At 35.6% G+C, this 16,253-nt stretch overlaps 1 protein-coding gene across 5 annotated transcripts in view; it reads left to right on the top strand.

Moving 5' to 3' along the window:
• The window catches only part of C21H8orf34 (chromosome 21 C8orf34 homolog), a 340,111-nt gene that overhangs the window by 73,239 nt on the left and 250,619 nt on the right, over positions 1 to 16,253 (top strand). For all 5 annotated transcript variants that reach the window (XM_043880336.1, XM_043880338.1, XM_043880337.1 and 2 more), the window contains exon 3: positions 2,321 to 2,452. In XM_043880336.1, coding sequence (XP_043736271.1) covers positions 2,321 to 2,452 — 132 coding nt within the window. The remainder of the gene's footprint in view (positions 1 to 2,320; positions 2,453 to 16,253) is intronic.

Raw genomic sequence — 16,253 nt, forward strand, 5'->3', positions numbered from 1 at the left:
TGACTCAATGGACACGGGTTTGGGTGGACTCTGGGAGTTGGTGATGGACAGGGAGGCCTGGCATGCTGCTGTTCATGGGGTCGCAAAGAGTCGGATACGACTGTGTGACTGAACTGAACTGAACTGAATGTGTCTGCTTTTTAATATGCTATCTAGGTTGGTCATAACTGTCTTCCAAGGAGCAAGCATCTTTTAATTTCATGGCTGCAGTCACCATCTGCAGTTATTTTGGAGCCCAAGAAAGTAACAGTATCTCTCACTGTTTCCATTGTTTCCCCTTCTATTTGCTATGAAGTGATGGGACCGGATGCCATGATCTTTGTTTTCTGAATGTTGAGTTTTAAGCAAGTTTTTCACTCTCCTCTTTCACCTTCATTAGGAGACTCTTTAGTTCCTCTTCACCTTCTGCCTTAAGCATGGTGTTATCTGCATATCTGAGGTTATTGATATTTTTCCCCACAATCTTGATTCCAGCTTGTACGTCATCTAGTCTGGCATTTCACACCATGTATTCTGCATGTAAGCTAAATAAGCAGGGTGACAATATACAGCCTTGACGTATTCCTTTCCCAATTTGGATCTAGTCCGTTGTCCATGTCCAGTTCTAACTGTTGCTTCTTGACCTGCATACAAATTTCTCGGAAGCAAGTAAGGTGGTCTGGTATTCCCACCTCTTGAAGAGTTTTCCACAGTTTGTTATGATCCACATGGTCAAAGACTTTGGCATAGTCAATAAAAGAGAATTAGATGTTTTTCTGGAACTCTGTTGCTTTTTCTATGATCCAGTGGATGTTGGCAATTTGATCTCTGGTTCCTGTGCCTTTTCTAAATTCAGCTTGAACATCTGGAAGTTCATAATTCATGTACTGTTGAAGCCTGGCTTGGAGAATTTTGAGCATTACTTTGCTAGCCTTTGAGATGAGTGCAATTGTGCGGTAGTTTGAGCATTCTTTGGCATTACCTCTCTTTGGGATTGGAATGAAATCTGACCTTTTCCAGTCCTGTGTCCACTTCTGAGTTTTCCAAATTTGCAGGCATATTGAGTGCAGCAATCATCATTATACAGCATCATCTTTTAGGATTTGAAATACCTCAACTGGAATTCCATCACCTCCACTGGCTTTGTTCATAGTGATACTTCCTAAGGCCCCCTTGACTTTGCATTCCTGAATGTCTGGCTCTAGGTGAGTGATCACACCATCGTGGTTATCTGGGTCATGAAGATCTTTTTTGTATAGTTCTTCTGTGTATTCTTTCCACCTTTTCTTAATATCTTCTGCTTCTGTTAGGTCCATACCATTTCTGTCCTTTATTGAGCCCATCTCTGCATGAAATGTTCCCTTGGTATCTTTAATTTTCATCAAGAGATCTCCAGTCTTTCCCATTATATTGTTTTCCTCTATTTCGTTGCATTGATCACTGAGGAAGGCTTTCTTATTTCTCCTTGCTATTCTTTGGAACTCTGCTTTCAAATGGATGTATCTTTCCTTTTCTCCTTTGTCTTTAGCGTCTCTTCTTTCCTCAGCTATTTGTAAGGCCTCCTCAGACAACCATTTTGCCTTTTTGCGTTTCTTTTTCTTGGGGATGGCCTTGATCACTGCCTCCTGTACAATGTTTTGTCTTGTAAAATTTGGGCTGTTGTTTAAGCCTGGGACTTGGTTGTTCAGGCCCTCTTCAGGGGCTACACAATCTCAAGGTTCCCCCATCCCTGCATCTTATCTGTGGTGCTGCAAGTCCTGCAGTCACAGCCGGCAGGCATTCAGTCATTCGCAGTCACTCCCAGTCAGGGCTGTGTCCAGGAAGGTTAGAAGCAAGGTCAGAGGCCTGTTCTGTTTTGTCTCTAAAGAGTAAACAAGTCTATTTATTTAATTTCCCTAACAAATACTGTGGTGGAAATGTATGTGTGCACCAGTGGTTTTACGTGTCATAATGAATAACAGATAAGGTAACATCGGATGAGTAAAATTTACCTAAACATTTAGTTGTTTTTATTTACAGCAAAATACAATGCTTTATTCCATGACACCCATTTATAGAATGTTATTTTAAGTAATCTGTGCCTTAAAAAGACTTTCAAATAATTTCACAGCTTAACATCATTTTAATCACATTAATATATAAACTAATTCATATCAAATGCAGAACTCACGTTTACAGGACAAATAAAGCAAGTAATAATCTGGGATATTTGCATTATTTTGATACAAGGCAGCATAGCTTTCGCTAGGTATATCTAATTAATTCATGGATTTAATTTTTGATCAATCATGAAATCACTTATTGTTTTTATTGTGTTTTTTTTTTTGTTGTTGTTTGACAGAACATAAAGGAACAAGAAGAGATTTCAGAAACTATGATAAACCCTGGCAGTTAAGTGCAAAGAAGCCTAAAAAGTCAAAAAGTGACCTTGCTGTGTCTAATATTTATCCACCATCTCCAGAATCAAAATCATGTAAGGAAATTTGTCATTTAAATATTAACTTAATGTATATTAAGTATGTGTTAGTAAAGTGAAGAAAAGGTAAGAATTGAAACCAAGTTTGTTTCTGATATTTCTGCCTATTAATTGTAATTAATTTCACATTTGTTTTAGCATTAACATATATTCTTAAGCATATGTGATTGGTTTAGACCTTTGGGTATAATATTCTTTTAAGAATGTAAACTTCATGGTGCAGGTCCCTTGCCTCTCAGGAACAGTTGCAGTATTTTATCATGTTCAGAGCAATACCAACCCTACATTTAATAAAGGATATAAAAACAAATTAAATCTTTTAGAGGGAAGGCAAAGAAGGTTTCTTTTCAAAACATTTAATAAAATTTAAAAAAAAATCCTTCATCCAGAATCTCTCTGAAGTCCTGCTCCTTTATTACTGAAGGTTGTATATTTGTTCTCTCCCACAATAAGTACCCCTTCTGTCAGTGCCTCTCCTCCTTTCTCTCTGCCTTTCTAGCTGCTAAGTTCTTCCATTGCTCTGTTACCACCACATATGCATAAACATGTCATATATCTTAGGATCTTGTTGCAAGTCAGTTATTCTTGGAAGACAAAAGAGCCTGAAAGCTGTTCTTAAACATCAGTTTCTTGTGTTTGTTGCAGACTGAGATATGTGATTTTAATTTAAACAGAGAAAGGAATAGGTATAAAATACTTATCTTTGTTTGAAAATTTTGAAAAATCATTATGTGCTAACTGGATTCTGAATTTGGAACATTTGTGAAAATAACTGAAATTAACTCCTTGAGTTTTTTTGTTTGTTTGTTTATACAATGACACTCATAAAAAGAATTGTATCAGCCACAAAATTCTAGTGAGAATTATGTTAAGTAATACAAATAACAAACTGCAAATGTTCTTTTAAAATTATTATTTTAGCTAAATTATACTGCTTCACCAGGTTGGTGTATAATATTTGGTCCCAACATTTAAAAAAGGCATAGAAGTTTAAAATTTAAATGTGTTGTTCATAACCATATTCCCAGTAATATCTAGTACAGTTCCTGGCTCAATGAATAGTGTTAAATGAAAAAAAAGAATAAAGGAATAAATGAAATCAATCAGTTCTCAGTCTCACATTTCTCTTTCTATTCTTTGTAATGTCTGTCTGTCTGTCTTCATTCTTTCCCGACGATAAATATTAATATATAACCCTGCTGCTGCTGCTGCTGCTAAGTTGCTTCAGTCATGTCTGACTCTGTGCGACCCCATAGATGGCAGCCCACCAGGCTCCCCCATCCCTGGGATTCTCCAGGGAAGGACACTGGAGCAGTTTGCCATTTCCTTCTCCAATGCATGAAAGTGAAAAGTGAAAGTGAAGTCGCTCAGTCATGTCCAACTCATAGACCCCATGAACTGCAGCCCACCAGGCTCCTCCGTCCATGGGATTTTCCAGGCAAGAGTACTGGAGTGGGGTGCCATTGCCTTCTCCAAATACATAACCCTAGAGTTTGCTAATTTTAAAGAGCCAAGTCCTGGATCTCAGCACTTAGAGGACAGAATGCTGTCCTCTAAGGTCCATCATTTTGCAGAGACTTTGCTGTTTATGGGATGTTCTGTAGGCACAAAATGTTACTGGTAAACTGGCATCTAATATCTTTTCTCTTCAGGTGACCTACTGTTAACATCTGGCTCCACTGGACTATTAGCTTTTTAAAGGAAAATTATTAACACAGTCTCATGCATTTTTAATATTATATATAGAGATAATAAACATGACATTAAGATTATAGGATTCAGAGTTATTAATTAGAAATATATTGTTTAAACATAAATTGTTCCTGAAATAATAGAATATCTTTTGAACATAGACTGGTAAGTCACAATTGTATGTTGTAATATATAAAGCACCACTAGAAAGAAGCATGAAAAAGAATAAATAAAATGTTAATAAGTTTATTAAAATAGGATGCCCCAATTTTTTTGATTTAGTCTACCAAAACAAAGACAGGAAAAGAGGAAACAGAGAAACAAATAGCAACCTCTTATTGAAATAAGTGCAATCTTTATCCAATCTCTACAGGTCCTTGAAATTGACTGTATTATTTTAAATTGATTTGGAAAGGCAAACGACCATGATTTTCTAAAGCAATCTTGAAAAACATGAACTAGCTTGGAGAATTTACCCTGCCTGGCTTCAAGTCTTTTTATAAAACTTGTAGTTATCAAGACAGTGTGATTTTGGAGAAAGGATGGAAAAATAGATCAATTGACCTTAATAAAAAGTAAAAAAAAAAACCCTACATATGCAGTCAAATGGTTTTTTACAAGGACATCTAAGCAATACAGTAAGAAAAGAAACAGTCCCTTCAACATTGGATATTCATATGGAAAATACACACATTGATTCATATGGAAAAATACACACGTTGATTCGTACCTTAATTCATGCTGAAAATCAATCTGATATGGGTCATAGACCTACAGATAGAAACAAGAACAATGAAATGTCTAAAATAAAATGTACAAGTGTAACACTGTGACCTTGGAGAGTCAAAAATGTTTTAGAGATATTCTAGTTACCATGGCTTCATAACAAATCACTCAAAAATATACTTTTTTAGGTTAAAATAATATAACAAAAATTAAGCATTTTGAATTGTACAATTCAAATGGCATTTGGTACATTCAAAATAGTGTGCTACCATAACCTCTTTCTTACCAAAACATTTCACCTCAGAAAAGGAAACTGTACAGTCACTCAACATTTCTACCTCCCACCAGCCCCTGGAAACTTGCTTTCTGTCTCTTTGAATTTGCCTATTCTGATTGGCTCAGGCTGTAAAGAATCTGCCTGCAATGTGGGGACACCTGAGTTTGACCCCTGGGTCAGGAAGATCCCCTGGAGAAGGGAATGGCAACCCGCTCCAGTAATTTTGCTTGGTAAATCCCATGGACAGAGGAGCCTGGCACAAAGAATTGGACATGACTGAGCGAGAAGGGGGCGACAGAGGATGAGATGGTTGGATGGCATCACTAACTCAATGCACCTGAGTTTGAGTCAACTCTGGGAGGTGGTGGTGGACAGGGAAGCCTGGCGTGCTGCAGTCCATGGGGTTGCAGAGTCAGATACGACTGAGCGAGTGAACTGAACTGAACTGAGTGACTAACACTTTCATCTTAATAGAATCACATGATGTGTGAGCTTCCTGTGATTGACTTATTTTACCTCGCGTAATATTTTCAGGTTCATTCCCATTGCAGCAGGTAATAGAACTTCATTCTTTTTTGTGGTTGAATCATATTCCATTGTATAGATAGACTACATTCTGTTTATTCATCCGTTTATTTTAGGATACTTTGGTTATTTCTACATTTTGCTATCATGAATAGTCCTACTATAAACATTGACATAGAGGTAGTTGTTTGAATACTCATGATCCATGATTTTGAGTATGTACCTTGAAGTGGAAATGCTGGGTCACATTGTATGTTTTAACTGGAGAGAATTGCAGTTGTATTTTATAGAAGCTGTACTATTTTACATTCCCTCAGCAATATAAATGTTTTTGGTTTCTCCACATTCTCACCAACATTTGTTACTTTTTTTTATAACAAAAATATTATAGCATACAAGTGGGTATGAAGTGTTATCTCGTTGTTTTGACTTACATTTCTATAACAACTAATGATATTGAGCGTCCTTTCATGTTCTTCTTGGCCATATGTATATCTTCCTTAGAAAAATGTCTATTGAAGTCCTTTGTTCATTTTTTAAAGTAAGTTGCTATTCTTTTTATCTGCAAGTAGTGTTAGTTTTATTTTTCATTTTCCGGTATTGATGCTGTTTATTTTGTTTTCTTGCCTACTTGCTTGGGCTAGAAATTTTATAGTGTTGAAGGTAAGTGATGAAAGCCAGCATCCTTTCTTATTCCTCATCTTAAGGGGAAATCTTTCATTATTTTACTAATCTACATGACGTTAGCTGTGAGTTTCTTTTATCATATTGAAGAAGTTCCTTTCTATTCGTTAACTGGGAGTTTTTATTATGACAGAATATTGAATTTTGTCAAAAGCCTTTTCTCCATTAATAAAAATGATGGTGCATTTTAAAATTAATTCTGTTAACACAATTATTGCATTGATTAATTTTCTTATGTTAAATAACTTTTATATTCCTGAGATAAATCCCACTTTGTCATGATGTTTAACCTTTTTTAATGAGTGCATTTATTAAGTTTAGTTTTTATTGCTTGGGAACAGCTTATAAATACTTCTAAAATATAATTTTTATTTGACATTGGAGTATAGTTTATTTGCAGTGTTGTATTAGTTTTAGGCATATGGCAAAGTGATTCAGTTATACATCTACATATCCATTCTTTTTCAGATTCTTTTCCCATATGGGTTACTACAGAATATTGAGTAGAGTTTGCTGTACTATACATTAGGTCCCTGTTGATTATCTATTTTATATGTAATAGTGTGTATATGTTAATCCCAAACTCCTAATTATCTCTCCCCCCAAGCTTTCCCCTTTGGTAGCCATAAGTTTGTTTTCCAAGTCTGTGAGGCTGTTCCTATTTTATAAATAAGTTCATTCATATCATCTTTTTAGATTCCACATATGTGATATCATACTGCATATGTCTTTGTCTGACAGCATTTATTACAATAATGTCTAGATCCATCCATGTTGGCTGCAAATGGCCTTATTTCATTCTTTTTATGACTGAGAAATATTCCATTGTATATACATACTACACCTTCTTTATCCATTCCTCTGTGGATGGATATTTAGGTTAATTCCTTGTCTTGGCTACTGTAGTGCTGCAGTGAACATTGGAGTGCATGTATCTTTTCAGATAATGATTTTCTCTGGACATATGCCCAGGAGTGGGAATGCTACATTGTGTGGTAGCTCTATTTTGAGTTTTTTAAGGAATATCCATACTCTTCTCCAGAGTGGTTTTACCAATTTACATTCCCACCAACAGTGTAAAAGGCTTCCCTTTTCTCAAAACCATCTCCCACATTTATTGTTTGTAGACTTTTTGATGATGGCCATTGTGACCACTGTGAAGTGATACCTCATTGTAGTTTTAATTTGCATTTCTTTAATAATTAGCAAGGTTGAGCATCTTTTCATATGCTTTTTTGGCCATCTGTATGTCTTCCTTAGATCTTCTACCCATTTTTTGATTGAGTTGTTTGTTTTTTTGATATTGTTATGAACTGTTTGTGTAGTTTGGAGATTAATCTCTTGTCAGTTGCTTCATTTGCAAATATTTTCTCCCATTCTGTGGGTTCTTGTTTCATTTTTTTATGGTTTCCTTTGCTGTGCAAAACCTTTTAAGTTGAATTAGGTCCCATTTAGAAATTTTTGTTTTTATTTTTATTTATTTATTTATTTATTTATTTATTTATTTTTGGGTTTTGTCATACATTGATATGAATCAGCCATAGATTTACACGTATTCCCCATCCCGATCCCCCCTCCCACCTCTTGTTTTTATTTTCATTAGAATAGGAGATGCATCCAAAAAGATACTGCTGCAATTTATGTGAAAGAGTGTTCTGTCTGTTTTCCTCTAAGAGTTTTATAGTATCTGGCCTTATATTTAGGTATTTAATCCATTTTGAATTTGTTTTTGTGTTAGAGAATGTTCTAATTTCATTCTTTTACATGGAGCTCTCCGGTTTTTCCAGCACCACTAATTGAAGAGACTATCTTTTCTCCATTGTATAATGTACTCTTACCTACTTTGTTGTAAATTAATTGACCATAGGTTTACTTCTGGGCTTTCTATCTTGTTCCATTGATGTTTATTTCCATTTTTGTGCCAGTACCTTACTATTGATTGCTACAGCTTCAGTGTATAATCTGAATTCCAGGGGCGTGATTCCTCCAGCTCCATTTTTCCTTCTCAAGATTGCTTTGACTATTTTGTGTTTCCATAATCCTTTTATTATGCTGCTGAATTTGATATGTTGCTATTTTGTTGAGCATTTTTGCCTCTATTCTCAGAAGAGATGCTGCTGTATTGTTTTATTATTATATCTTTGTCTTCTGTGTCAGGGAAATGCTGGCTTTATAGAATGAGTTTAGATGCTTTCCCTCCTTTTACATTTTTTGGGAAGTGTTTGAGAAGAATTTATGTCAGTTCTTCTTTAAATGTTTGGTAGAATTCACCAATAAAGCCACCTTGTCTTGTGCTTGACTTTGTTATGAGGTTTTTGATTATTGATTCCATGTCTTATTATAAATCTTTTGTTTATTCTTGAGTAGCTTTTGGCAGTTTCTTTCTAGGAATTTTTCCATTTCATCTAGGTTGTGTAGTTTATTGGCATTCAGTATTCATAACATTCTAATTCTTTTTAAAAACAGTTCTGAAAAGTCTATAGTAATGTCTTGGTTACATTTGTGATTTTAGTAATTTGAGTCTTCTCCCTTTTTTCTTAGTGAATCAAGCTAAAGGTTTATTAATTTTTATGCTCTTTCTTAAGAATCAACTTTTGGTTTTGTTGATTTATTTCTGTTACATTTGAATCCTCAATTTTACCTATCTCTGTTTTAATATTTATTTTTTATGTCATTCTGCTAGGTTTAGTTTAGTTCTCTATTCTTTTCTACTTCTTTAAAGTATAAAGGTCAGTTATTGATATAAGATGTTTCTTGCTTTTTAATGTGGGCTTTACGATTGCAAATTCCCATCTGAGAAACCATCTTTACTGTAGTTTATACATTTTGACTTATTTTGTGACCTGACATATATATGGTATATACTAGAGATTGTTCCATATGCACTTGGAAGAAAAATACATATGACTGTTGTCTTTATATTGTTCTCTATATGTATCCTTGCCTGGAAAATCTCATGGACAGAGGAGCCTGGTGGGCTGCAGTTCATGGGGTCGCAAAGAGTTGGGCACGAATGAGTGACTTACTTACTTATTTACTTATATGTCTATTAGGCCTAATTGATTTATAGTGTTGTTCAAATGCTCTGTTTTCTTATTGATCTGTTTAGATTTTTTCTATCCAATATTGACACAGAAGTATTAGACTTTCCAGCTATTATTGTAGAATTCTATACCCTCAGTTATATCAGTGTTTGATTCTTGTATTTGGGGGCTCTGCTGTTAGATTTGTATATGTTAAATAATTGTTAAATCTTCTTGGTTGGTTGCCCATTTTACCAATATGTAATATTCTTTGTCCTCTTCTTTAACAAGTTTTGTCGTAAAGTCTATTTTGTCTGATATTAGCATAGCCACCCCTACTCTTTTTCATTAATGTTTTCATGGAATATCTTTCAAGCATTATTTCTTCAAATGTTCTTTCTTCTCCTTTTGCGACTACCATTATGTGTATGTTGGTACAATATACAAATTGATAAAGTAAGAAAAGTTATTTGACATCTCAAATAATCCTTGAATGTATTTGATAAAATTTTACAACAATTCTTACTTTAAAACAAAACTAATAAAGAGACTTTCAAAATAAAAGGATTTTTTTTAGCTGAAGTATTATTTGACAGAAATATTTGTGTAATAAGTATAAAAAGTTTTCTAAGTGACTGTTTTTAAAAGAACAAAGACAATAATAAAAGGAAAAAAGACCGTATTAACAGTTATTAACTTTCATATGAGATAAATATCATTAACATTCATTACAAAAGATACTTATTGCTAAAACATATTTAAAAATATATACTGTATATTAATTAGGCCAGTTTTGTAAGGAACAAAATAACCTGTTACCCTATGCAATGGACTGTGAACTTGAATAGAATGTCATCTCCATGAGTACAAGGAATTTTGTTACATTTATTCACACTGGTTTACTCCTAGAATCTAGGATGGTGTTTGTGCTATACAAATGAGAGTATAAATGAGTAAATGAAGAGAATTTAAGGATAGATTAGTACAAAATATGTCCTGGTCTCATGAGATAACAGTTTAGAAGCTGTGCATTTTCAGGTAACAAAAAAAGAGCACATCACACAATGCAAGCTAGTATAGCTACAAAGATCTGCAAGATAATATTATTGTTGTAATTTTCAATTGTGAATTGTCACAACTAAAGGAAATTATGATAAAGAGAGTTCACTGAAGTTTTTCCTATGTGGTTGAAGCATTTTTACTATTTACCTGGTGTAGTGGTGGTTCTGATAGAATGGTTGAAAAAGCAAGAGAGTTCCAGAAAAACATCTATTTCTGCTTTATTGACTATGCCAAAGCCTTTGACTGTGTGGATCACAATGAACTGTAGAAAATTCTGAAAGAGATGGGAATACCAGACCACTTGACCTGCCTCTTGAGAAACCTATATGCAGGTCAGGAAGCAAAAGTTAGAACTGGACATGGAACAACAGACGGGTTCCAATGGAAAAGGAGTATGTCAAGGCTGTATATTGTCACCCTGCTTATTTAACTTATATGCAAAGTACATCATGAGAAACGCTGGGCTGGAAGAAGCACAAGCTGGAATCAAGATTGCCAGGAGAAATATCAATAACCTCAGATATGCAGATGACACCACCCTTATGGCAGAAAGTGAAGATGAACTAAAAAGCCTCTTGAGGAAAGTGAAAGAGGAGAGTGAAAAAGTTGGCTTAAAGCTCAACATTCAGAAAACGAAGATCATGGCATCTGGTTCCATCACTTCATGAGAAATACATGGGGAGACAGTGGAAACAGTGTCAGACTTTATTTTTTTGGGCTCCAAAATCACTGCAGATGGTGATTGCAGCCATGAAATTAAAAGACGCTTACTCCTTGGAAGGAAAGTTATGACCAACCTAGACAGCATATTAAAAAGCAGAGACATTACCTTGCCAACAAAGGTCCGTTTGGTCAAGCCTATGGTTTTTCCAGTGGTCATGTATGGATGTGAGAGTTGGACTGTGAAGAAAGCTGAATGCCGAAGAATTGATGCTTTTGAACTATGGTGCTGGACTCTTGAGAGTCCCTTGGACTGCAAGGAGATCCAACCAGTCCATCCTAAAGGAGATCAGTCCTGGGTGTTCATTGGAAGGACTGATGCTGAAGCTGAAACTCCAATACTTTCGCCACCTCGTGCGAAGAGTTGACTCTTTGGAAAAGACCGTGATGCTGGGAGGGATTGGGGGCAGGAGGAGAAGGGGACGACAGAGGATGAGATGGCTGGATGGCATCACTGACTCCATGGACATAAGTTTGAGTAAACTCTGGGAGTTGGTGATGGACAGGGAGGCCTGGCGTGCTGCAATTCATGGGGTCGCAAAGAGTCGGACATGACTGAGCAACTGAACTGAACTGATGAAAAGAGGAATAGCTGTATATTTGTTAAAATTTTAAGAAAAAAATGAAAAGACTGTGTATGGAAAACATAAATTGCATAGATACAAGAGAATATATGTGGCAATGCAATGTCTGAAATATCATAGTATGGTAATGCAGAAGGCAAGAGACATGAAATAATAAATTCACTATAATCAACTTTAGGTATATCGTAACTATAGTACTGGGAAATCTCCTGACATATTATAAATGAAGGTAAAGTACTTGGGAGGAAGTTTCAGGAAAGAATACTAGCATTTATTAAATTTTTAGAAAACAAAGTTAAAAGATCTAAATAATTGAAATTATTTTGGTTCAAAAGAAATGGATAAATAATATATTAAAAGTCATTTGGAGGGAATAGTAAGTTTATTATTTGACCCACAGATGGAAACTATTGGTGGAGATATCAGGATTAAATTAATTCTGATTTGATTAATGTTGTTCAAAATAGGCTCTGCTCAGTATACAGTAGGCTGTTTGTGAAGTAGTGACCTCTTTATAAATGAATGGAGCATGACCATTTATATGGTGCTGTGGATGGGTTCGTGCTGTGATCTGGGAATGTGTTTTATCTCAATGATATTACAGGCTGTCCCTAATCTCAGATTGTTTCACCTTGTATGGATCATATTAATGTTCTGTTGTTTATACCATTCTATTGGTATCCATTTCTCCTGAGGACATTTTTTAGACCATATAAACTGTAGCCCTGAATTTTAATACTAAGTATTACCTAAGCAAGGTTTTTAATTTATTAGAAACCTTTACAGATTCTCACCTGGAGTCTGTAAACTGGGCTGATGACTCCCAAATCACCTTCCATTAGTTATCAAAACATCTTCTGAAATCATCCAGTGTAGTTGATTAGACCATGATTATCCTGTGGCCTTCCTTGTCCTAGATTTGGATCCCATGATAAATTGAATATCACATATGTAGCACATTGTCACAAGCTACAGAAATATAGAAAGAAATTTGTCTTAGTTTCTCTTGAAAGTTCCTGAGGGAAAGAACTTGGATGTCATATCATTTCTCTATAGTCCTACATATAACCTCCCCCAAATTCCATGGTTGTAAACAACAAATTATAGTTTCTCAGGGTTCTGCAAATTGGCTGCGTAGTTCTGCTGGTCTCATCTGAGTTTGCCCATGAGGGCATTCAAGTGGTGTTCTGTAAAGTCTGCTGGGGTGGGCAGTGGGGCATGGCTCATGATTATCTGGGGAGGTTGATTGGGACTGATTTTTTTAAAAAAAGACTATGTTCTTATTTTTTTTATTTGATAGGATATGGTAATTTTAAGAAAAGTTAGATAATATAATGATGCAGTGTAGAGAAATTACTTTTAAAAGGGCTAATAAAAGTACCAGTAAGTGTTGTGAAGGATCTGGTATAAGTACAGTTTTCTCTGCCTCCTCTTCTGAGTTTCTCTTCCCTGTGCCTGAGCTTGTCCCCTGGGAACTCCTGGGGTATTACCTGTGGGGTAATAGGTGCATGCTTTAAGGTCTTTTCTAGAACCATTGATCACGATCGCTGCTTCCCTGCTCCACTGCTTGAAAACTGGGGTACTGATGTTAGCTGACATCTCCATCCCAGAGTCCCTTAAACAAAGAAACACAGAGGAGACAGATGCATGTTTTTAGTTTAGGTATATTTAAGTTATAGAAGTAATTACTTCTTTAATTTAAATAAATCTTTAAATATTGCTTATAATGACAATGAAAAAGATACAAACATGTAGAAAGATAGATTCTCTCCCATCAGCCATTTCATATGCTACTCCCCCGGAAATAGTTTGTATCTTTTCACATCCTTTGAAATGATTTACATTCTTTTGCATCCTTTTCTTTGTCTAAACTAACATAAAATACGTGGGAGTTGATTTGCTTTATGAAACTGGCTTTAAACTGTACACATTCCTAAGCAACTTGTTTTTACTGTTTTAAAATGTGTTATGGATATATCTCCATGCAAATGAACTTAGATCTATGTCGTATATTTTCATAAATACATACCTGTACCATAGTGTGAATATGCCATAATTTATTTATTCCCCTGTGAAGTGCATTTAGTTTTATAGATTATTTACAGAGTTTTACAACCACAAACTCTTCGGTGAAATAAACAATTATCATGCACTTTCTGATAAAATAAACCTCTTTTTACATTATATACATAACTATGAGTCTTTTAATTTATGTATTATAATTTATCAGAAATAATATTGCTGAGTCAGAGGGTCAGTATATGTTCTATTATAATAAATATTTCTGAATTACTTCTAAAAAGGTAAATTAAAGAAATTTTTCAGTAGGTTGAGAGTATTTTTCCTATAACCTTACCATGTAAATATTTTAAAATTATTTTATTTTTATCAAACATAGACATATATGGTATAAAGAGCAAATTAATACCATAAGACAAGTGTCCTTCTTTTCTTCTTGTTGTGCTTCTATTGTGGACCCACTTTTAACTCTTAGATGTTTCTTTTGGCATGCAGATCTATATATCTAAACATAGAAGATACTTGCATAGTTCTCTTTTAGCTTTTAAATTTGAAGCATCATCTCTTGACCTCTCTCTAAGACATTGTGCTTTATTCCCAAGACCCATCACATTCTCACGGTACAGGCAGGCAGATATTTCAAATGTTGGTTGATGTATACTCTGCACTGATATTTTTATGATTGTGTTAACTAGCCTTTTTCATAGTAGAATCATAAGAAAGCCAACTTTTATTTTGTTTCTAGAATCAATAATTGGCTTGTTTTCTGCTTGCTTTGCTTTCTCTGTACCCATCACTAATGCTTCATGAAAACGTGCCTTAAAATATTAAAACTTTCAATAACTAAAACACATCATGTTCTTCTATCTTACTTTAATTTATATTTTATACTTTATTTCATTTAAAAAGTCTTAGAGACTTCTCTCCTGTAGTCCTTTGTCCTCTTGCTCCAGTCTTAACTCCTTGGTTTCCATTCTTTTCCTCAGCTGTCTGCTGAGACAATCCTTTACCTGTCATCCTGAGGCTTATGTTTTCTTTCCTCTTATGGAGGATTATCTGTTTCCTGAATCTCAACTCATTCCAGTTTGGGGTTTACTTACTTATTTTTGTGGAGGACCTCCACTAGGAGCTTTCTGAAAAAGAGTGCTTGCCAGGTGCATTTTTTGAGTCCTCTCAAGTACCTTGACTGACTCCTTGTGCTGTGTGCTGTCTCTTCAGTCGTGTCTGACTCTTTGCGGTCTTTTGGACTGTAGCCCACCAGGCTCCTCTGTGCATGGGATTCTCCAGGCAAGAATACCAGAGTGGGTTGCCATGCCCTCCTCCAGGGGATTTCCTGGCCCCGGGATTGAACTCTCGTCTTCTATGTCTCCTGCATTGCCAGCTGGGTTCTTTACCACTGGCACCACCTGGGAAACCCAATTGACCCTTAAAGTAAAGTGTGAAGTGAAGTCGCTCAGTTGTGTCCGACTCTTTGTGACCCCATGGACTGTATCCTACCAGGCTCCTCTGTCCATGGGGTTCTCCAGGCAAGAATACTGGAGTGGGTTGCTATTTCCTTCTCCAGGGGATCTTTCTGACTCAGGGATCGAATCCAGGTTTCCTACATAGTGGGCAGATGCTTTACCCTCTGAGCCACCAGGGAAGCTCATTTTAGTTGGGTGTAAAATTCTAAATTAAAAAAAAAATAAATAAAATTCTAGGTTAGAAGTAATCTTCAGTTAAAAATTTGAAGGAACTTCTCCTGTGTCTTCTGAGGCCAAGCATTGCTGCTGAGAAATCAAATGATAATTTGGTTTGCTAATTTTGTCTCTGAAAGCTTTTAAAGATGTTTTCTTTATTACCACTGTTGTAAAATTTTGTGATAATGTGTCTTGAATTATGGGCTTCCTTGGTAGCTCAGCTGGTAAAGAATCCACCTGCAATTCAGGAGACAATGGTTGAATTCCTGGGTCGGGAAGATCCCCTGGAGAAGGGATAGGCTACCCACTCCAGTATTCTTGGGCTTCCCTGGTGGCTCAGATGGTGAAGAATCTGCCTGCAATGTGGGAGACCTCAGTTGGATCCCTGGGTTGGGATGATCCCTGGAGAAGGTAAAGGTTACCCACTTTAGTATTCTTGCCTAGAGAATTTCATGGCCTGGAGGGCCACAGTCCATGGGGTCATAAAGAGTTGGACACAACCGAGTGAATAAACACAGCACAGCCTTGCATTATACTGGACATTTAATGGATCCTTCTAATCTGGAAGGCAATTATGTTTTTCTATTCTTATTATTTTGGCCTTGGTCCTCCTTGATTGATACTTTAATGTTTAAATGGTATGAAATGTTCACTTTTTTGGTATCTCTATCTTCAAGGTGTAGATTTCAGTTTTCTCTACCTTGTTAAATCCACTTGTCACTCATCAGTTCATTTTGCATCTTCCTTTAAAAATGTATTGTCTTCTCTCTTTGTTTAGCCAATTCTTTGACAAAAGAAAAGCACCAA

Source organism: Cervus elaphus, chromosome 21, assembly GCF_910594005.1.
Source record: "Cervus elaphus chromosome 21, mCerEla1.1, whole genome shotgun sequence".
Lineage (NCBI taxonomy): Eukaryota > Metazoa > Chordata > Mammalia > Artiodactyla > Cervidae > Cervus > Cervus elaphus.